The 23,870-nt window shown below is 41.2% G+C and overlaps 1 protein-coding gene across 1 annotated transcript in view; it reads left to right on the top strand.

The window, feature by feature from the left end:
• Positions 1 to 23,870, top strand: part of VAT1 (vesicle amine transport 1) — a 219,159-nt gene that overhangs the window by 134,133 nt on the left and 61,156 nt on the right. Inside the window, exons 3-4 of the mRNA XM_069237759.1 lie at positions 3,041 to 3,211; positions 5,696 to 5,785. Coding sequence (XP_069093860.1) covers positions 3,041 to 3,211; positions 5,696 to 5,785 — 261 coding nt within the window. The remainder of the gene's footprint in view (positions 1 to 3,040; positions 3,212 to 5,695; positions 5,786 to 23,870) is intronic.

Genomic DNA, 23,870 nt, shown 5'->3' with positions numbered 1-23,870 from the left:
TGTTTTTACTTAATCTCCCAAAGCTGCCCGGAAAAATTCTGGTTAGGTGGTGCTGGGTAAATCATCTAATCTCCATGTGCCTAATACAATAAATACATTAATTGTGCAATGTAAGGGTGTAATTCAAACATATGAATGTTCTTTTGGTGTTCAGGCTCTTGTGTGGCTGTACAATGTTTTGTTGATCCCCTGTTTGCACTAATAAATACTGAAATATACATGCTTGCATATGTGCACAAAAATATAGATAATTTAATAATCAGTCAAAATTTGAATGTGCTTTTGGTAATGTAATGCTATTTAAATACAGAAAATAAATGTGGCTTTTTCTTCCGTACACCAAATGTAATTTTGTTTTAAAAAAAATTATTTGGTGTTCAGTGAGACTAATTTGTACCTCATCCCCTCTTAAACCACCCCCTTTGTAATTCTACTACGCCATGTAGTCTGCTTTCTTTTACTTCTAGTCTTTCAGTTTGCCATTGAGGACCTTCTACCTTTGTCTTGAAGTTTGTTTCCCTGTTTCTCTACTTCACACCTACCCATAGTGAGCTGTGGTGTTACTGCAAATGTTGTCATGCATAATTTATGAGTCATATTTGTGATGTCATTAAATTAACTGTTTCATTTTGTTCCTGTTGTCCTTTCTCTGCGCCAGTGTACTGAGTGTCAAGTAACCATGTTGGTCTTATTAGCCACACATTTTTTTAAGTAGCGTTCAGCACTTTGAGATATTACTAAATATGGGTATGCTTGTTGTTAGACCTGCCAGCATTAGGGTGGTCTTCTCCCGAACTTTTTGCCTCCTTGCCTCCATCTTGTTTGGATTTGTGCTCTATTGGTTTTAGGACTCTGCATCTTACCAGTGCTAAACTGCTTGTGCTCTCTCCGTAAAATATGGCTTGATTGGCATATAAATGGTTGGCTTATTTAATTTGCATGCAAGTCCCTTGTAGCGTGTTATAACCCATGCACGGGGCCTATAAATTAAATGTCACCAGTAGGCCTGCAGCACTTATTGTGCCACCCACTTAAGTAGCACCTTAAGACTTGTCGTAGGCCTGCCATTGCAGCCTGAAGGCAGTGTCCCACTGCTATGTTGACTTAGCATTTTAAACCTCTTGCCAAGCCTTAAGCTTCCCCTTTATTACACGTCATCCCTAAGTTAGGTCCTAGATAGCCCATAGGGCAAGGTGCTGTGTAATTAAAAGGTAGGACATGTAGTTTTTAGTTTTACATGTCCTAGTAGTGAGAAACTCCCAAATTTGTTTTCTCACTACTGAGAGGCCTACCCCATCCATAGGGTAACATTGGGGATTCCTTATTAAAATCAATACATTGTAATTCCTAAACCAGAGGTGACAGGTATATCATGTTTGGTATCTATGTACTTGTAATGATAAACCCTCTAATCATAAAATCAGATTCCTCACTACAAGCTTGAAAATGCTACTTTAAAAAAGTTAGCATTTTCCTGCCCATAGCCCTCTGTGCCTGTAATCTTCCTTAAGTCACATGACTAGGTGTAACTGACAGTTGGACTTTGTGAATTCACCCCCAGAAAGTTGAACAATAGGGGGGTTAGCAGAGCCTGAATGGGCCCTTAAACTTGATTGTGTGTGTTTGGTGGGGGGTGGGATGTGGAACTAAGCACATCGTCACTTGCAAACAGACAAGGTAGGAAATTCAGAGAACCTTTCTGGGAACTTCTCAACTACTAGGAGCAGGGCACCAGGGTATAAAGAGTATTCTCCGACCTGCTTTTCAGTTCACTACTGGACCTGTGGAAGAACTCTGAGGACTACCTGCTGTGCACTCTGCCAGACTGCTGCTGGAAGGACTGCTTTGCTGCCTGGAGCCTGCTTGGTACTTTCAGAGGCCAGCCCTGCTGTAGAGCACTACTTCACCACCTGCACCCAGGACTTCAGAAGTGACTCCTAGTTTAGCTGGTCTCCTTTTCTGCGCCACAGGGACATAACAGGCTCCCACCATCTCAAATCTGCACTTGGACCCAGCCTGAGTGAGTCATGTGCCACCAAGAGGTCTTCATCCACTCAGGACATTTAGTTGTGGTGCTAAATGTGCCCAGGTGGCCACTTCATAAAACTGAGGACTTGCTATTTTGAACTTTAAAAATTCAGACCTCTGGTTATAATAGGATGTTCATGTTTTTTGTGTCAAATAATTAATAACAATTTTACCAATTTTTCTAAATTGGTTTGGGATGTTTATTGTGTTGTCACCATGTTGCAGTTTGTGTACTGCATAAATACTTAACACATTGCCTCTAAGTTTAGCCTGACTGCTTTTTGTGCCAAGCTACCAGCGGTAATCACATTTTAAATCAGTGGCTTTTTGTGGTTCACTCTGCAAGGGATTGTGGCTGTTGCTTGACTAGGATTCACAGACCCCTCTGCCCCCCAGTCAACCAACAACCCAATTTCTCACACTTATGGTGTTTGCTCAGGTATTTCTCATCATAGTGTACAAACCCATTTCATGCTGATTGCTTCCTTTTATGTTGATATTCTAGCATATCAATTGTCTGATAGTGATGCATTTTTAAACTTTAATTCCTGTGCATGGAATCTGGCTGCCTTGCCTTTGGGAGGGCAGTCCCCACTGGATTTAGAGGCCGTTATCTCAGTCATTTGGAAAAACGCAAGAGTGTTAGTTCACTGTTTGCTACCGTGTCTGATTTCTCAGACAGATAACATTTATGATTTCTTTCTCAATCCATTTTGTTTTTAAACTGTTTGGTGTTGTGAGATATTCAGTTAAATGAAGCTTTGGTAATTCCTAACCAGTGCACGAGTATCTGCGCCATTGGTAGGAGACAACTCAGACAGGTCATTTACTGACTTAAGAAATGACTGTTTTCCTTTGTGTTCTCAGCATGTTGGCGATTGATTGCATTTTGTTGCTATTGAGATCTTCTTCTAGATTTGGAAAGGAATAGGATATCTGGAATCCAGGATACAAATCCTATAGGAAACTTGCAAGCTGATTACTAATAAGACAATTGCTTTGTTTTATCCAGGAGGTGTGGGGACCGCAGCTGTTCAGCTCTGTAAAACTGTTGACAATGTGACAATTTTCGGCACTGCCTCAACCGCTAAGCATGAATTTCTTAAAGAGAGTGGCGTCACTCACCCAATAGACTACAGGACAACAGATTACATAGAAGAGGTCCGGAAAATCTCCCCGAAAGGTAAACATCTGAAATCATGTTTGTTTCTTGAATAAATAGCTTCCTTCTCAGAGTTGTGAGTTAATACAAGCTTTTGGATATTTAGTTGTTTACTGATCCATATTAGAAATTGCAATAGGAAATCAATGTGGGTATGGTCTTGAGGTAATTTGTGCCATCTGCCTAGATGCTACTATAGAGAAACCAGGGATCCTTCCCCTGTTTATAGGGTAGAGCCTGCAAGTGAATGCGCTAGTGTATGTGTCTCGCTTGTGAGACTTTGTGTACAGTAAAGAGCTTGGAGCTCGCACGTCGCTCCCTATTTGTTGGTGACCAAGCACTTATTGATTCAACTTAATTAATGCCCATCCACTGCTCCCAACGTGATCAAGGTACTATTTTGTTCTTTTTACTTCTAGTGCCCTGCAAACAGAAGGCGTGTGACTGGCAAAAACGTGCCCAGCCGGACAATCAAAATTGCAAAGTTTTTTTTATTTTTTAAAACTAACTTTCTATTATTTTGTCAAGTAGTCTTTTCTCACTTTCCAATTATGTTTTCTTTTGTTTTTGCTTGCTGGTGCTCTTCTCAAAAGATGAAGATTAACTTGTTTGAAATATTGCAAAGCGACATTGTTTGTGTAATTTCTGAAATGATGCTTAAACACATAATCGTGCAGTATACCCCAATCCACCCTCTTGCCCCACACTAATCCATCCCACTTCAAACCATTCAACCCAATCAATCCATTCCAACTCATCTATTCCAATCTTCCCAGTCCACTACAGTCTAATCTGCCCCACTCCAATTTGCCCCACTCTAATCTTAAACAATCTGCCCCACTCCAGTCCAAAAGAATCTGCCCCACTCCAATCCGCCCCACTTTCATCTACAGTCAATCCAAATAATCTGCCGCACATAATCCAAAACAACCTGCTCTACTCCCCACCTGCCCAACTGCAATCCCAAACAACCCACTCGAATCCAAAACAATATGCCCCATTCCAACCCACCTCACTCCACTCCACTTTAATCAATCCCACTCCACTTTAGTCCACCGTACTCCAGTCCAATCTACTCCACTCCAAACCCCCTTAATCTACACCACTTCAATCCAGTCCCCCCCCTTCAATCCAATCCAGTCCACTCCAATCCAAACCATCACTCAATCAAATCCACCCAACCAGGCGCTAATCCACCCCACTTCAATACAGTCCACCCCACGCCAATACAGTCCACCCATCCCAGCTCAGTCCTCCACCACACTCAAATCCATCCAGCCTACCTCACTCACACTACCCCAATCCAGTCCACCCACTCAATCCGCTGCACTCGTATTAACCCCACCCCAATCCAGTCCACCCCAATCCAATACAGTCTATCCCTCCACACTCCAGTCCAGTCCACCCCACCCCACTCATACTCTCCAATCCACCACACTTCTCCACTCCACCTACTCTATCCCAATCCTCCCATCCCAGTTCAGTCCACCCCTCTCCCATCCATCCAGTCCACCCCACTCGTCTATTTAGCCCACCCCAATGCACTCCACCCCAATCCAGTCATTTCAACCCCACGCCATTCCACCCCACCCCAGTCCATTCTAATCCACACCACCCCACTCCAATCCAGTCCCCCTAGCCCCAGGTCCCTCTCTGAACCACCCACCCTAATCCAGTCTAATCAACCACACTCCAGTCCACCTCACCACAGTGCAATCAACTGCACCCCACTCCAGCCCACCCCAGTCCATTCTAATCCACACCTCCCCACTCCAATCCAGGCCCCCTAGCCCCAGCTCTCATTCCAAACCATCAACCCTATTAAATCTAATTCACCCCACTCCAATCCACCCCAATCCACCTCACCCTACTTCAGTCCACCCCACTCTATTAACCCACTCTACCCCAATCCAAACCACTACATTCTACTTGAACCCATTCCACCCTATTCCACACATTGCACCACACTCTCTGCCACTGAGCTATACTCCCCTCTCAAACAACACTCTACTCCTCCTATTCCACGACATTCAAACAAATCCACTCTACGAGACTTTGCTCCCCCACTCCACTCTGACACTCCACGCCACTAACAGCAGCCACACTTGTGTGCAAAATGGCAAAACACTTTGCCATAGCCAATAAATCTTGTATAGGCAGTACCTATTGGCTTTGCCAATGGTTGTTTGATCTGATTAGGCAGCTGGGCGGCTGCATATAAGAAGGCCTTGAAGAGGTGTAGTAGGAGATCAAAGCTAAAGACCATTTCCGATAAAGGTCTACTCAGCCCTACACTCCCTCCCGCCCCTCCCCCAACCTTTGGCCTTTTTAACACGCAATGAAATTGGTTTGTTGCCTGTCAGTGCTGTCACCCCATGTAAAGGGTGGCTATGTGTGTGGCTGGAAGGCAAGTGCCAATCTGGCTGAGAGTGAGTGACACTGCACCAGGTGGATGGGTCGAATTCCAATGCTAATGTTGCTTTTTCCTTTTTTTATTTTTGCCAGGCGTGGACATCGTCTTGGATCCTTTAGGAGGCTCGGACACATGCAAAGCATTTAACCTATTGAAGCCAATGGGCAAACTCGTAATATATGGTAAATATGCATATTTGTAACGTGATTCCTCTTACTTCCATAATTAAGAATAACTGAATGCTAAACTTTAGTAGAAAATGCCCGAGCTTCCAAGTGGCTGTATGTCATGCGGCGCCCTCTACCAGTCTTAACTTTCTTTTAGCTAATCAACTTACCACTTGTCAGCTGTGAAATTCTTATAAAATTATGTTTTAGGTGGGCAGGACTTTTTTTTTTTTTTTTTTTTTTTTTCGCTCAATACCTTTCTCCAGAGAACTCTGCTACATTTTTAGATCTATTCCATTTAAAATCAGCCTCTGGGGTATGTAAAATCACACTTCGTTTAATTTTATCCCTGCACATATGTGGAGGGTGGAACAGTGCCTGACCTGTATAAGACGTTGTGGTAAGGCAGACAATTTACAAGTGTCTTGCATGTGCTTTGTTTGGTGCTGTGGTTTTTGTTATGCCACTGTCATGGTAGCTTGTAAAGATGGTTTCCCCAATTCTTCAGTGCCACTTTATTTTCTATAGACCTTTCTTAAATTAGTAGACGTTTATTTCATTTATTGATCCACGGAGTCAAGTTATATTTATCTAATGTATGCAGCTGTAATAAAGGAACTAGTTTAACACAGTCCATAGTTTTAGGTACGATTCAGCATATTATTATTAATTTATAGCATTAATACAAATGTTAATCTGCTATCAATCTGGAGGAAGAGAATAGCTTTTTTGCTAAACTATCGAGCTCATTTATCTCAACTGGTGTGTAAGAGCAGAGTGACTCTTGCTATATGTTCAGCAAAAGATCCTGCCTGGAGCTATATCCCTCTAATTATCTGCTCCCCTGTTAATTTAAGGGAAATAAATGAACTAAACAAAGTATTTATGTAGTGCATGCACCCAGGACAGCAGTGTGTGCTTCGCATATAAGTTCATAGCCTTTAAAAAAAAAAAAAAAAATCCAGGCTGTAGTAAGGAAGAGGTTCCATTAGTGAGAAGCTAAATTCTTACTGATTGCAGGAATTGCAAAAGAATGCCGCCTTTAGGTGTTCTGGATTTTGTAGTTTTAGCTTTTTTTTCTAGAATTAAGCAGTTTCTGCTTCTGGTTTTTCATTGACCACTTGTGATAGGTACGGTGGCTTGTAATTTATACTTACCAAATGTCATCTCACTGGAAATGGGAGCTAATTAATTGTTTGCACGGTGCGAGAGGTAATGAGTTTTTTTTTTTTTTTTTTTTGCTCCTATAACCAGTTAGCTGCATATAAAGTGGCTTAGAGACATGCAGTAGATTATTTTGGAAGCTCTGTACAAAGTTAGAAAGCAATTAACTACGTAGTAGGCTAGTCGCAGATCGCTTCCTCAGGGCTTTCATTTTTTTTTTTATGTTGAGGTGTGATAATGTCCATGAAGATTAATCTCTGGGTTAATTCCTTGCTCTGATGTTTCGTCCCAGTAGTCTCACAACTGGATCATTTATGGATGGTTCACACTTATTTTGATGCTCACCCCATCAAAGTTCTAGGCTGTGTGACAAAGTACACCTGACAATTATCCGCCACTTTAGTAAAAGATGACTACTTACAATCCCCCTCAGAAGCCTGAGGGGACTGGTAGCTACATTTTATCCAGGCCAACACATATTCACCTAGTTACTTTGAGAAAGGCATCAGTTGACACCTCTATAAAATGTTAAAATCTGGGTTTTCCTGTAGCTGGCAGGTTGGTGGTGTAAGAGGGATCGCTTAGCAGTAACCAGATTTTCAAATTGGAAGCAGCTTGTGGGGGAAAAGTTCAGAGCAATGCTAGTACAGCAGAAAGGGAGGAGGGCACAGATGGTCACAAGGATATGCATTTGTGCAGGCATAGTATACCTAGTCACGGGGGGGGGGCAGGGTGTGGTTGAAATTCCTCACAATAAGGGAATGAACTTCCTTAGATTGAAAAGGGGTTTATTTTGTAAACTGTAATCTGAGCTTCAGCAACATAGGGTTATCAAACTGGCGTTGACCATTTTATTTTTCTTCATTGGGAAGTGGGTCCTTATGCTCTGCTAAAAACATGATCCAAGGACCTAAGCTGAAAAAGAAAAACCATGTGCCAGTCTCTGGGTGGGGTTCGATGACTCACACTAAAGATTTGTAATCCAATATAATTGCAGCCTAAAAGAAGCTGAAGGGTAACATAATTTCAGTGACCTGTAGCTGTTCAGATTAATCCAGCTAAACTGCAATACCTCATGGTTCTGGGGGTAGGCTTTCCCACCTGAGTCATCTGCCCCACAGGCATTTCTGCCAGGCATAGCTCTTTCTAGGGCAGGTTCGCTCTGCACCTGGACATTTTAGCCTTCAATCAAAGCACAGCCATAGAAGACTAAGATCCTACACTTGTCTCGGTTAGATCAGCAACATCAAACCCTGGCTACACTTTGTCTGAGCTCTTCCACATAACTCTTTCAGAGTCCTAAGACATTACAAGAAATAGACCATATTGATGCTTGGATCTTATTCAATTCTAAGATTTGAACATTCAAAATCTTATTACCATCCAGTGCATTGCGTACCTTTATTGGCAAGAGGCAGAAGCGGGCCCAGTTAAGGGAAGTGATTTTTGTGGGGAAATTCTTTCATTTCAGACCACTCCAAGCACCGCAGAAAGTGATGAGGGGAGACTGTCAGAGAGCATATTTGGAAAGACATAGGGAAACCCAAATTGCCTGAGGCTAAGAGATCACGGGGCAAAAAAAGCAACATGTACAAAAAATCGTTTTGGTTAGTTTTGTTCTAAGGTAGGTATCCGGGCTTAAGTTTGCGAAGCGGGGACCAGTAGACGTCCAAGATGGGAAGGTATGGAATGGCAGTCATCTTGATGCAAGGATCAACATCTTCTGCAACATGTAACTGGGCCTTGTACAGCACACCATTCAGAACCTCTGACTAGGTCTTCAATACATAGTCACAATCAGAGGTAAGCATTTTAACTATGGAAAACCAGTCTTCTGCTTCCTTTTTCGGATAGGTTTGCTCATACTATTCAAAAAGTGCATACATCTATCCCATCTACAACTTACTTTCTCTACCTGTACGCTATTACTTTTTCCTGCATGTTTCTAGAACCTACACGTCTACTCTAGTATACCTACTACTGCCTGTACCATATGGTCTCTACTGTACAGATACCAGACTATATCTGCAAACTCTACCCCAAAATGTATTTCCCTACCCATAAACCTGCACAACTTTCCGCCTCTACATTCGGCCTGCTGCTTTCCTACTTAGCAGGTTCTGTGCATTTGCTTATCCCACATACTCAGTCACGAGGGGGTGAGGGAGGTTTGGTTCAAATTCCTCACAATAAGGGAAAGGATTTCCTTAGATTGAGAAAGGGTTTATTTGTTTTGTAAACTGTAATCTGAGCGTCAGCAACATGGGGTTATCAAACTGGTGTTGACCATTTTATTTTCCTTCATTGGGAAGTAGGTCCTTATGCCCTGCTAAAAACATGCTCTAAGGACCTAAGCTGAAAAGGCAGTAGGGCTGTGTACAGGGGCATGGATACATTTAAGTGAATGTTTTGGGGTGGTAGCTGGGTCTGAGAGCAGATGTGGGCTGTTATTGCATCATGATGTAGTGCTATCTAGAGGGCAGCAGGATTGCGGTAGTCCTGATGGATCCTAGGCTTTTTTTCAAAATCCCATGGGTGATTTGATGTATGCCAGTTTCCCTGTGCTTTTTGTTTTCCTCTTGCACTTTGTCTCCAGTCTGATGGCATTCTGTCTGCGTGTCAGCCAACAACTACCAGAGATGGTGCGCTTGTCATCCAAATAAATGGGATGCGGGTTGTTAGCCTTGTTGATGAGTCAGCTGGATTTACAGATGGTGCAACGTTTTTGTAGTCAGTGGAGTTCCATCATGGTTGGGGGGGGGGGGTGTAGTTATATTTCTTCAAGCCCCTAAGCATGCTGTGGCATGCAGGATGACTTGGGTGATGCCGGGGGCGAAAGCAGTGGAGTGTCTGAGAAACAGGGAGGTAGGCATTGCCATCATCCTGGTGCAACTACGGCAGTTTGAACAGCAATTTTGAAGACTATTTCTAGAGGGTTGGATTTATTTTCTTTAGTAGAGAAAAGTGGTGCTGAACTATCTTATCTTTACAAAGTTTTTCTTGAAGGTCATGTCTTTGTCAGGTTAATACAAATTATTTTCAATTAGCATTGTCCATTCAGCTTATTGGTGAATTTTGAAGCTTTTGGCTGAGTAGAGCCCCAGTGGGCTTCAAGTAGAGTTTAAAGATAGTGGGGAACAAGATGAATCCCTGAGGGACTCTAAGTGATCGGGCACATCTGGAACCTGGAGGTGCCATGTGAAATATTAGTGAAAAAATTATTCAACCATCTGCCGGTACACCAGCTTTTTCTTTCCCATTCTACAAGAAATTATGTGTGTGATGGGGGTGGGGGGCACATGGAAGGAAAAATTAGGTCTAAAATATACGGATGTGTAGATTCAAGTCTTAAGACTTTGAATTGTGGATGGCCCATCAACATTAAAACTCTGTTAAAGGCATACGTTTTGACCATGCTACTGTGCTGAGATGTTTGAGTTCCTGTTTGGCTTTGAAGGGCACAGCTGACGTTTGAGCTTGCTTGCACGAAGTCCATGAATCACACTTCCACTGCACAATGTATCTCTTGTGTTCCAGTTAATGGAAGCCAGGTTCTTTCAGAGGGATGTATCAGATGATCCATTCTTTCATGTCAGTTTATTAGACATTGAGATAGCCTAGTGACTGTCGTTGTGATCAGTTTTCATAATGCCAACATTTGTTGCTGCAATGCCTTATGAACCAGTTCTGTCAATTAAGTACGCAATGTAATTGTAAATTCACTTACCAGTCTCCCCACATGTAGATCTGAAGAGTGGTTGTGATTTATTTAAATGCAGTAGTTGTATGAAGCATTCTCTGTTAGCTTCATGCGTGGGTGAGGTGCTCTGAAAATGTCATCTAGCCCCAACTGCGAAAAGCATATTTCTTTCTTTGCACCAAAGTAGACATGCTTGGAATTGTTGTCAGCAGTGTTCATAGATGATCAGATTGTACTTCAAGGGTTGTGTACATCTGAACAATTAAATGTTTTTTGGAAACCATGACATTCTTCCTTCCGGTCGTGCCCCATGATCAAACCTCAGTATCTAGAGAAGTTTGTGCAGGTTAAAAATGTTAGCTTATGATTTTTTCACCGTACGTGCAAACTTAGTTTCTTAGTGGCTGAGAAGCAGTTGAGTCAGACGTTATTTTTTTGGCAAGGGAGGCAGGGGGCGTTATGGGGCTGCTTGGCAGTGAGTTGCAGACTGAAGTTAAATTTCAACAAACCTAAACGTTTTCGAACCTCAAAAATGCAAATAAAAAGCTTGCCTCCTTCAAAAAATAATGTGAGCCTTTACTAGCAGAATTTTCAAGCAAGTGTTTTCTGCTGAAAATTAGATTTTAAAGGTTGTTTCCCAAGATTTTATTTCCAATTTGTTAATTTGAGTTTCAGAAAAACATGAAGTTTGCAAAATCTTTTTTTGCAAAGGAAAACTGACACTCTTGGTAGTAAAATGATTGTTTCCACTGTGCTCTTCAGCTAGTAATGTTTCATATAGACTTCTGTTCGATACTCATTCTCAACCGACTTTATTTGCACTTTTGTGTAATGCTTACTAGTCTCAGGGTGGGGAGGGGGAGAGGGGAATCAAAGCACTTTAAAGAAACAGCAGTTATAAGGAAAAAATAATCAGTTATTTAGTTGATGGAGGGGTAAAGGGGTCCATGTGCAGTTTCTGTTGTTCAATGTGAGGCAGTTTTTATGTCGGATCTGCCCTCTTTCTCTCTGTTTACTGCTTAGGAATACATAGGACAGCCAGCTGCAGAAATCTCACACTTCATTGCGCTCATATTGCGGCAATACATCTTGGAGACAGCTGAAGTGCTATCTGCTGTAAAAAGCATTACTTTACACAAAGGCTATGTCTGGAGAGCTTCATAAAAGGTCCGGGGTCTGGTGGCTTAGTGGACTAACGCATCCACTATAGGGTCCTGTGTTCGACCACATGGTCAGAGGTTCAAATCCTGCCGGGTCCACTCAGCCGTTCATCCATCTGAGGTTGATTAAAATGAGTACCTATGAGTTGGGTGACAATAATAAACATCTGTTATTCAGTGCCAAGATACCCTCCTTGGTGAACGCACATGGTAAGAGTTTTACTTGGCCCACTCTACAGAGCCATAGTAGAACAGACATTAGGAAACCAGTGGCAGTCTACACCAACTTTTACAGTTTGTGCCTTTTGGTCCCCAACCAGGGTCTAACGTAGAGTTTAAGGTGTTGAAAAGTTCTCCACAATTGAATTAATTTTTAGTGTCTGCCCTCTAAAGAGTATGTCTGCTTTCTGGGAAGGAGACTTGAGTATACTTCTTTGTCATCTGCATAGCTGTTCAGATGACAAAAGTAAATCAGTTAGCTTAAAGTATAGATCACAATCTTTATCTTGCGTGCTCTGTTTCACTTGCTTGTAACTGTTTTCAAAGTAGAAAGCAAGCCAAAGCACTACTGTGCCACTACTATGTATTTCCTTTCCTTTGAGCATGTTGAGTAAAGGGTAGTGGCTTACTATTTTACCATATTGATCAGTGCTGATAGTTCTAGGGCGATGAGTAGACACCATCTACTTTTCTCCTGTATAGTAATTCATCAGCAACTAGAAGGGTGTTTGTTTCCATGCTACAGGGAGGTCTTAAAGTACTTAAGTTGTAATGCTACTTGACTCTCCAGGCCAGTAGTTTTCTCCCCCCCTGTACCCCAATTGAGTCATTACTAGAAGCCGGAGACCCGACATAAACATTGATTGGTAGGGCTACACAATACACAAAAAATACAGAAATAAACATTCATCAAACACGTACACAAATAACACATTTTATTTAATTTGCAAGCAAATATAAATAAAAAATAAAACATTTCATTTTAATAGGAAGGTTGGAGCTTTTCTGGATTCAATTGAAGCCACACATCGCCCATACTGTATTGTTTGATGCACCTGCACTGCTCCCACGAATCACTGAATACAAATTTATTTTTTTAGCCTCCAATTACAAATTCCTTGACATGTACAGCAGGTTTTAAAGTGTTCAATTGTACGTTTAACCACTGTATGTGCACTTTATTTATATGCACTTTATTTACATACACTTTATTAATCTGTTATTTAATTTTCTAAGTCGTCGTAGACCCCCACTAAAGAGACTCTGTAGACCCCTTCAAGGGTCCCCAGACCACTGTTTGGGAGCCAGTTGTCAATGTGGGTTTAAACAACAACAGCAAAAAAACACTTTGTGCGAAGTGCCTTTTCCTGTTCTATGACTCTCAGGAGCCTTGCAATGAATGAAGTGTAGTTGATGAGACTGGCAGTGTGGGATAATGATGGACAGTTCATATAGGGGTAGGCTCAGCTCGGTGAAGTGAGAAGGGTTTTATGTAGACTTGATGTGTTCACATTCAGTAATTCTCTGCATGTATTAAAGATCCTAATATTTTTATGGTTTGAAGTGTTCAGTTTTTTTATTTGTAGTTCGGGTGGCTAGCGAACTCTGTTGTCCGCATATTTTTGACAAGAATTAAGATAATTTTGCACGGTTTTTGAATTTTAGATATCACAAGTGGGAGGCGGTTTGTTTCAGTGTCCTTTTTTTGGTGGCGGTTTTTGGTTCGTACTTAAGAGATTCTTTTATTTTTGTTTCTATTTTGTTGCATTAATTTTACAGTTAACAAATCTTCCTGCAATGCTTGTACAACAGCGCCGAGGCTGTTCATTCAGATCTTTATAATACCTTTGAGCCAATTTTTCTTTTGTCTTTTTAGCTGCAGTGTTACTAGTTTGTCCTTTACATTCTGATTGCTCTCATTAGAGTAAGGTTTCATGCAGTCACATTTAATTTACGTTGACGGGTCTAACTTAGAAATTCTATTGAATGCAACGGTTGAGAATTAGGATGTTTCATGTCGCCTGGCCCTAAACCGTTAATTGCTACAATTGCTGAGGTGTGGGAGAAGGAAATGAGGTGATGTTTAACCTGTTCACACACATCTCGGGTTCTGTCTTTGGAACCCGTTACTTTGACAACATGGTCTAGCATAAACACTATAACATATGTGGACAGTGGACAGTTGTCGGGCCACTGTTCTCAGGAAGGGGCTCAGCTGAGAGACTCTTTTGGGTTGCTCCGGTGTAGTTTGAAGTCTACTAGAAAAATGTTATGAGGCATTCGTGATTAGTTGCCTTTATTCAAGGAATACATACTTTTTTTCCATGCAGGTAACAAATTACCTGTATTTTAGTGACTGCCACTTAAGTTCTACTCAGAGATAGTGGAATGTGTGGTAAGTTAAAATTTGAAAACATGTAGTTGCATAGTTACTCTATGGCTACTACCCTTCTGCCTTTTCGATCCTCTCTTTTGGTGTCTGGTTAATGCTGTTAAAGAAAATCTGGGCCACACACCAAATGGAAGTCTTTAAATGTTGATTAGAACATTGCAATCTTGTGCGCTCCACTGAAGACAATGAAGTTGCTCAGGCCGGCAGTGGCTGGCATAGAATGCCTGCTCCAACCTTCCAGTGCTGTTTTTTTTTTTTCTGAATGTTTATTTCAGAACATTCTAACCTTAGTTGGTGTAATGTTCTAATTGCATTAAAGCCCTTTTGCCTCTCCCCTGATAATGGTAGTCAAAGGCCCTCTCACTCTTTATAACTGGGGTTGGGGGATTTGAAAAACAATTATAGCCTTTGGCAGAAGACTGCAATCTTTAATTAGGAAAATAAAATCAGTCTGTGAATTATGGTGACTATGAAATCCCTGCCACCCTAAATGATCATGAGCTGCACGACATACATTCACAGTGTTTGAAAACTGTGCTCCAAAGAAGATCATGTGATGAGATCAAGGAGCTGCAATGGTGTGGTGTAAGTGTAGTCATGGTTTGTAGACGACCTTCAAATAGGTACAAGAATGTAAAATTTCAGCAATGAGCTAGCTAATCAGAAGTTGCCTACTAAAATTGCCCAACATGCAAATAAAGCTTTACACGTCAGGCACAGGATAGCAATGAGCAGAAAATGGCTGCAGAAGTTATTGGCATTAAGGGTACACTTTTAAAATATCACAATGAAATGCGCTGGAGATGACTGTCTGATCAGACGTGATGGATATTTGTCGACTTGGTAGAGGCCATCAGTGGGTCTCTGCTTTATTTTATTTTTCTGAAATTAGGCAATGTGCTCGTTGTTCTTTATTGCCATTTTCCAGAATATTGAGAGGGAAAGATTTGTGAAGAGGCAATCTGTTTTCTGAGGCTGAAATTAAACTGAACAAAGGTTGAAATTGTGGGGCATGTTGCACGGAGTGACTGTTACCCTACATTAGGCTGTGCGGAGAGTAGCTTTGCTGTGAATGGGGGAACGGGAATATTTGCATTTGTTGTGTTAGTGTTTGAGAGTTGAGAATGCCCTGTGGTACTGAGGAAGAAAAGGATTTGTGCAGTACCTTAGCCCTTCATTGGTTAGTAATGTTGAAGTGTACATACTGCTTTCATATTTGAACCAGGTGCTTGAATGATGTTACTGATTGTAAACAGATGGCCTCTTCAGTACTGAATGCAGGTAGGGTGAGACAGTTGCTGCTCTTAAATTAATGTTGTAGTGTAGTCAATGTGCAGTGACTTGTTGCAGAGCTTGGACCAGTGGTTGCTGGAACAATTGGACAACACCACAAAAAATGAGGTGGGAATTTTCTTTATCCACTCTTATATTCCTTCTCGTGTCAGCTTAATACTCAGTATGTATGCCGTTACCTAGGGGGTCTCCACTTTAATGGATGGAAAAGCCTCACCCACTTCATAGTGGCATGCTTCATCATGAGCTAGTCCAACCCGCTGGTTAAGATGGTACTAACTTGGTGTTCTCAACCGTAGCCCCCAAGGAGAACTAGCTCCTTATGGGGGAGGGAGATCAGAATAAAGTGTCTTCCGGTCAGTAGAGTACCGAATAGTAACAAAACAAGGTTAAAACTACCTCAGCATCTATCCAAGAATTATTCTTTAATAGGAATGATGCTGGGTAGGATTAAAATGAAATAAAATAAATCACCCTTCCTTTTAAAAGGCGATAGTGGTGATTAGTGGATCTACAGTGGATCTATACACCTTATGTGTTGTTTATGTAATGAATCCAATGCTTCAATAGTAACATGCAAGCTTGTAAATGCATTAGAACCCAGTCACTCCTCAATATGGACCACATAATACTAGCATGGGTGAAATGAGTCCTACCACTTTGTCAAAGACATTCTACAGTAAATAATCCTAATCTGTAGGCACTAGGAAGACATAACTTGTAAGGTGACAAGGAAGAGCCTTGTATAATCAAAAGATGCTGCCCATTCTTAAATATTTGCTCTAAGTAAGTGTGCACAGAAGTAAAAACTGATGCTGCCAAGAAATGTCCCCAGAGTAAAAATGGATGGATAAATACAGAAGGAAATGAGTGTTGACCTTCAAGTGGCAGAATTCAAGCTGTACACCAAGATTAGGTTGCTGCTTGCCGCAGGTGTCTTTCAAAGGCATCTAAATGCCCTCATGGATATGGCATATATGCATCCAGAGTGTGTGGCTAGGTTAGGGCTGTCACCTGAGAGGAAAGGATAGGGGTCAGCAAAAGGAAAGTACTCAAGAGGTTAGTGGTTGGAAATTAGAAATGTTAAAGCAAATTAAAATGAAACCCAAGAACCTGCTTTAAGCATGCGAGAAGCTACAGCTGCTATTGATGCCATATTGGGATGCGGGGAGAATAGAAACTGAAAACAGACTAAGTGCAGCAGGAATTGGAGTTTCCCTAGACAAATAAGTATGAAGGATTCAGGCAAGTGTACAGTGTGTTTTATCTCGGGCTTTAGCAATGAATACCGAAATAGGACTTGTCTAAACATTAAAATGGCTTATGTTGTGGTTGTTTTTGTAGCTCTATAAAAGGCACTGTAACAAACAAGCATGCAATGCACCTTTTGACTTCTGTGGACCCAAGTTATGATTACTGGAGCCCAGGGGCCCACCACTGACTCGTTATTGGAGTCCAGGGACCCCCCACTAAGTCATTACTGAAAGCTGGACACCAAATCTGTTAATATTGTTTAATTTTTTGAGCAGTCGCGGACCTCCTGACGAGGCTTCGCAGACCCTCAGTAGTCCCAGACCACAGGTGACCCTCAGTAGCCCCAGACCACAGGTTGGGAACCACTGATCTATAGGATTCCATTCCCTGTTGAATTTCTAGGCATGTGGATCTAGGTTTCTCTTGAAGTGCGTCCTGATGATCCTCAGGGTGGATTGTTTTGTGGTAGTCCCTCTAGTTGGCTAATAGAGCTTTTAAGTTAACTGCCATAGTCTATGAAAATATTGTATCAAAGCCTCTCTTACATATATACGATCTTAGGAGTTTTTATAATTGAATAGTTTAAGATTCTCTTTTCTCATATATCCTGTTTCCCATTTGCTTGTAGTATATAGTTCAGAGTGCCAATTTTAGACATAATTGAGATAACCCATAGATGGAAACACTGCATTAGAAAGACAAAGAAGCTCTTATAGTGAAGCTAGTTAATATATAGATACAAACAATAACCCACTTCTCATAGTACTTATCCCTCATACTTAATCGGGGCTCAGTGATGCCTACATTGGGGCATAAGAGTTAGCTTAGGTCACAAAGGTAAGACAACAAACTTTTTCTTTTTCTCTTTCCACCCTTCCCTAGTTTCATTACCCCTTCACCCACCGGGGAGCAAACAGACACAAATAATATCCAGTCACACCATAACATTCTTTATGGACAAGGCATAATCCTATTAAGAATGACTGTGGCTATTATGATTATCTCTCAAAACATAAATGGCATGTCACACTACATAAAACAGAAAAAAAATCTTAAGATATCTAGATACCAAAAATGTAGATTTACATCTTCAGGAAACACATCTCACATTAGGAGATCCAAAAATTAAAACTCGACTGGTTGGGCAAAGTCATTAGCAGTGGTTGCTCAATTGTGGACAACAGGGAGTAACCCCCCTCCAAAAAGTTTAGTGTATCAATTGTGATCAACAAATAATTACCAGATAAGGTAATCAAAACATTGACAGATTTACACAGAAGATGGATATTCTAAAGAAAAAAAAGGCATAAATAAAATGTTCTAAATTGGCTCAATATATGCACCCTGCTACTGAAGTCTTTTTCTGTCAGACTTATCTTGTATACTTAATTCATTTGGCAGAACACCAGTAATTATGGGAGGATGGGGGGCTGGAATTTAATGGTAATCCCATTGTAGATAACTCTTCTGGCTCAGATGCAGTGGGGTGAGTGAATAGGGGGCATTTACAAGACCTAATGAGAGATCACGCACTAACCGTCATCTGGCAAAAGCTACATCCCCAAGCAAATATTGTTTTCTTGTGCACCCATGGAACTCAGACTTGTACTGGCTATTTTCTAATACATGCCCAAATATTGGGAGATGCTGGATCATGCAGTATTTTGGAAGCTGTTCTGGCAGACTGCTGTCTGATACAGATGACACTTTACCTAAATCTAGTAACATCCCCACCTCCAAGACGGCAAATGAAGGCTTTAACTTCTAAAACCCCCAGGAACAAAAATGTTATTAATACATCTACTTGTTCTTGGAGGATAAAAGGTCAGTTTCATCTACCAGAATGTTATGGAAGGCAAGTAAAGCAACCTGAAGCCTAATCTTGATGAGACGCTGCTATCCTGAAGAAATAAATTCTAGTTGGACATAAGACATGGAAAAACAAGTAAAAATTCTGTGAGACCTGTTAGTCACCCTTCACCACAGGCTAGAAAAGAACTAGAAGAGTCAAGGATCCACCTTAAGTCTTTAGTAAAATTGGAATGGAGAAAGCATGACCTGGGAGGTTTGACTCTGTACTGGCATTAAGCTGCCACAGTTGGCAGTCCCTGCAATAAAGGAGCCAGAGGGGACTACATACACTGAACAGAGCTAGTTAACCACTTTGCAGAATATTATAAAAGTCTTTACACTTCAGAAGTACAATACTCGGACTGCATTAAGATTCTCCTGAATCCTTTACATCTCCCACTCCTCACTGAAGGATGGGCTGTATTATCTGCAGAATACAGAGGAAGAAGTGGAGGAGGTTATAAACCGCTCCTGACCTTTAAATCTCACAGGGAAGATTGATTCTGAGGAGAAACCTATAAAAATAGGATAGCCATAATTGACACCCTTTATCACCAAAGCCCTCCAAGAGGCAACCACTTCTAAAGAACTGGGCCCAATATCAAATAAATCTACAATTTTGGTACCAAAGGAGGGGAAAGGACCTGCTGGAATGTTCCTGCGATAGACTAATCTCGCTTCTAAGTAGCAACCTCAAAATCATGGCAATTTGCCTGAGAAGGGGGTTCCCCCCCCCAAAAAAAAATATAAACCCAAATAGGATTGTCTCTGAAGGATCTTGTCGCAGTAACCTACTCCTCCTTTTCCACCTTCTCCGGCAGTCCAAGAAGTCGCAAAGAAATATTAGCGATTTCTCTGGATGAAGAGAAGACATCTGATCAGGTAGAATGGGACTATTTATTCCATGTTATGACTCGTGGGCATAGGGGATGATTTCATCAACATGATACAACTACTATATGGTGGAGGTATTGTGCAGAAGTTTCTCTCTGCTCTCTAACATTGGTAGAGGTATCAGGCAAGGGTGTCCACCTTCTCACCTTTTTCTGTTTGCCCTAGAACAACTCATTCAGGCCATCAGAATATCTGAAGATGTGAAGGGTATAAAAACAGTTATGGGGAAAAACAAAATCCCTTCTTTACACAGATGACCTGTTTCTCTTTCTCACACATCATCAGAGCTCCCAAGCAGTAATAACCTTGATACAGGAATTTGCACAGTTCTCTGGATACAGGATGAATTGGTCCAAGAGCATGGCGCGACCCTTGTCCAGCTCACCAACTCCCTTTAGCATACAGGTTTTCCAAATGAAGTGGATTCCAAAAGCCCTTAAGAACTTGAGCAGTAAGATCAATGGAGGTTTGTCTCAAATAATGGAGGACAATGTAATCTCCTTAATTGAAAAAGTGAAAATAGATTTCACTAGATGGAGCAAACTGGACATGTCCACGTGAGATAAAGTTGAAACAGTTAAAATTACGACGGCCCCCAGGTAAAACTATGTCCTAGGCATGCTTCCACTTAAGATGCCAAAATATATTTTAAATATAATCCAATCTAACATGAGTTCCCACATATGGAGCAGTCGCAAACCACGCTCAATCTCCAAATTTAGGGCAGATAATGCATTAGGGGTCCTTTAAACTACCTAACATCGCTCTATTATTTCACCTTTTCCAGGTGGCACTGCAATTACTACCACATACAGCATCCTTGCTCTGGGTATAGTTAGAGCAACTACAAACGAAAACGAATGCAGGCACAATTCCAATTGATAAGACCTCAAGAACACTAGATGACTCAGTAATGCAAGATACTATGCATGCATGTAAGGAAAGAAGCACATAAAAGGATTGGAGTACATCAATTACTACACCATGGGGCAAGTATGGGACAATATGGCCATCTGAATAGGAAATTAGCCCATTCTGTGGGTCACATGGCATGCACAAGGTCTACAGAGGTTAAATCAATCAATCAATTAATAGACAAGGGAGAACTTAGTCCTTCAACATCTAGAAGAAAATTAACACAAATGAAGTGAGGATGGAGGAGCCATCAGCTATATCATTGCATGAGAGCTGTGCTGGGATCAACGCCTATAGTTTTGGTGGAATCTCAGATTCTGACATACCTGCAGATACTGGAACATTACAGGGGGCTAGTATTGGGATAATGCAGAGTCCGACATGCCTACCTCCACTAGCAAATGTTATTAGAATGATAACACACCCCAAAAAGTGAAATAAAATACTTCTAGACCATGATGGCATGTGATGGAGCATTTTGTGTGCTCTAATTTGAGGCGGATTAACCTTTGGATCCATAAATAGGGGTAATTAGGAAATCGGGCAATAATCAGTCAACATATTTACGTGATGTAGCCCATGTGACCATGCAATGAAAACCCAATCAGATATACAGTTAAAGGGTTTTATTACAAGTTAACACTCAGGTTAATGTCAATAAATCTCATGAAAATACAGTAAAGCTACAATATTACCATGGGTAACTGAATCTCCTAACAAAATTAAGTCGAGTTAGCATGAGACAAACCAAACACTCTGTAACTGCAATACAGAATGTTAACAGTAAAAATTGGTGTTCTGAAAATAATCGCTGGTCCTTTCTCTTACACATTTTTGCAAGTCAAAAGAATCTAGCTAAGTTAACCAAGGATCCATTTGAGCAAGTTCTCTCGAATCTGAACTATCAAAATGGGTCTCTAACTAAAGAACATACGGGGGGAAATAAGTGAAGAGTAAAAGTAAGACAAAAAAAATTGGAAAAACAAAAAGGTGACTTAGAAAGGGGAGCAAATGTCAAGGTGTCAGCATTTCAGAAGCTCGGTCAAGAGTCTTCTTAGGGGGTCAAGTGTAAGCCTAAGCCACACTCGACAAGCATGGGGGTAAAGTAAGAGGTATGTTCCTCTGAAAGCCCAAGGGAATCTGCCTCAGTATCACTTAGTAAAAGTTCTAGTTAATACTGCACATCTTGAACAGATAACGTCCTCTGGATCATGCCATCACGTGCTTCATTCTTTTCCCATCTCATGGTATAACTTGTTACAGCAGGTTTAATGCTTGCGACAGTTCTGGGAAGGTTGCTGTCCTTGGTCACCTATACAACATTTGCAACTTGTATGAATAAAGGACAATCGCATCTTTCTCTCTCTCCATAGACTTTCTCCAAGATTGTTTTCTCCTACTCTGAGTAAAATAATAGTACATCTTTTTCTATACCAGCAGCTCATGGAAAAATATCTGCAATGAAACGGCACATTAGCAGAAATGGAAAACAGTTTCTCACGTTAAAGAAATTCGGGCCTGGTAAAGTTAACATTAAGCAGTTTCACATTTAAATTCACATTATATTATGCACATTTAATTCTGCATACATTTCGGTTACACTCTCATTTTAAACTTTGTGTTCCAATTCAATAAAACGAAATTTATATGTGTATTCAGTTATGATGGAGGAGGGGGGGGACTATATTTTCAACATCAACCTTTAGCATAACTTCACATATTACATAAACTTGTTTTCTATGCAATTGCATTAAAATGAGTGAAGATGGTTAATATATTATGCTTAATGATTACTTTTCAATTAATATCAGGGCACGCAGTGCATAATCTTCTCTAACACTACAGTGAATGCACTTTGTTCTCATTTCGAGTGCACCACTTTACATTAGATTAACAATAATTCACACATTATGATTTCGTTATGGTCACATACTCAACATTGTAACGTCAAGGGTGGCAGCGAACTCTCTGCTGAGTCAAATGTTAAAGGTCGAAGCTAAAATTTCTGCACTTCAACGTTAACAATTGGTACTGGTCTTCATGGAAGCTCAAAAAGGCAAATTTGCTCCCGCATGACAATTGTTGGAGGTGCATGTTCGCGGGATGTGATTTACTCTAAATTGCCTTAATGTGCCCTAACATCAAGAGATACTGGTCTGAGGTATGGATCTAATTAAGGAGACAAAGCTCCTTTGACTTTTCCCCTTCTCTTGCAATAATGCATGCTGTCATCAATGTAAAACCTAACCTCCCATACGCATAGGTGGATAACCACATCACTAGCTGCCACTAAACTTTGCATAATGAGACACTGGCGCCAGCCAACTGTACCTACTTGCTGTGAATGGAGTACAGAACGCAACACAAGAAAAGATTACATAAACAATTAACCTTCGCTGCCAAATTTCCTCATACCTTATGAGTGACAGTCCCATGGTTTTAGTTCTTAGGAGTGACATTCAATTGCGAAATGAATGACGCTTTCATTAGTAAAACCATGCAACTAAGTTCATGGGAAGAGATAAATATCGAAAATGACACCATTTTGAGCAAAGAAGTTCTAAAAAATGGAAGGTCACTAACCTGCAACCTTTTTCTAAGATGATCATACCCTTAAAGATAAACTCTATAAAATTGCTAAATACCTATGTAGTATTTGTGCAGTCTGTTTTTTGTACTACCCACTGTGGTACAAAAACAATAAAAAGAGGTAAAAAAAAAAAGTATTTCCAATAAGATCTATCTACTGGTAGATGTTTGTTTACATTCCGGGACGCTGTAATGGGAAATTGAGATTTGGCATGTTCAATAGATGGCACTGTGGGTGTAACTTCACTGACAGTGGACTGAAACAGACGTGAATGTGTTTTGTGCAATCTGTAGAGCGACAATGCACGGAAATGCACCTCGTGCGGGGCGCTTAGCACCTCATAATCAATATACTTGTATTAAAAACAAAGGCATGACTATTCATACAGACCTGAGTGAGGCGCAGCTGCGTCCAAAGTCCTGAGCACGAACCACCAGAGGCAGTCAGATCCACTTGTATAATCATCACATGATAGAGCCTGCCTCTGTGATGAGACTTTGCGACCGATCTCTCACCAGCCAGTGATCATGAATGCTGGTGTCGTGTTCCGCGTGCTGAGCCACCAACTACTGTGGCACAGCGAGGAGCGACAAACTGAAAAACATAGCGGCTGCTCGCTGCGCCATGACCCAGCCCACACTTGAGCAACAATGTCAGCAAATGGACACAAACTTTGTTGCAGTCACGTGGTGCAGCGCCCAGCCTGGTCAAATCTTGGCAGCAACTGTGATAATGCTGCAGCCAGTGCATCTGTCTGAGACACCAGACCGGCACGACCCACTCTGGTCTCCTGAGATGGAATGAAAACGTACTTTTCTGCACAGTGTGCAGTACTAGTGCTGCAGTCGCACACTTTGCCAGAGTAGCGTGCGATGCACATAGCTTGC

Source organism: Pleurodeles waltl, chromosome 6, assembly GCF_031143425.1.
Source record: "Pleurodeles waltl isolate 20211129_DDA chromosome 6, aPleWal1.hap1.20221129, whole genome shotgun sequence".
NCBI classification, from domain to species: Eukaryota; Metazoa; Chordata; class Amphibia; order Caudata; family Salamandridae; genus Pleurodeles; species Pleurodeles waltl.
The sequence above is the reverse complement of the archived record's forward strand: the minus strand, read 5'-3'. Positions and strand labels throughout refer to the sequence as shown.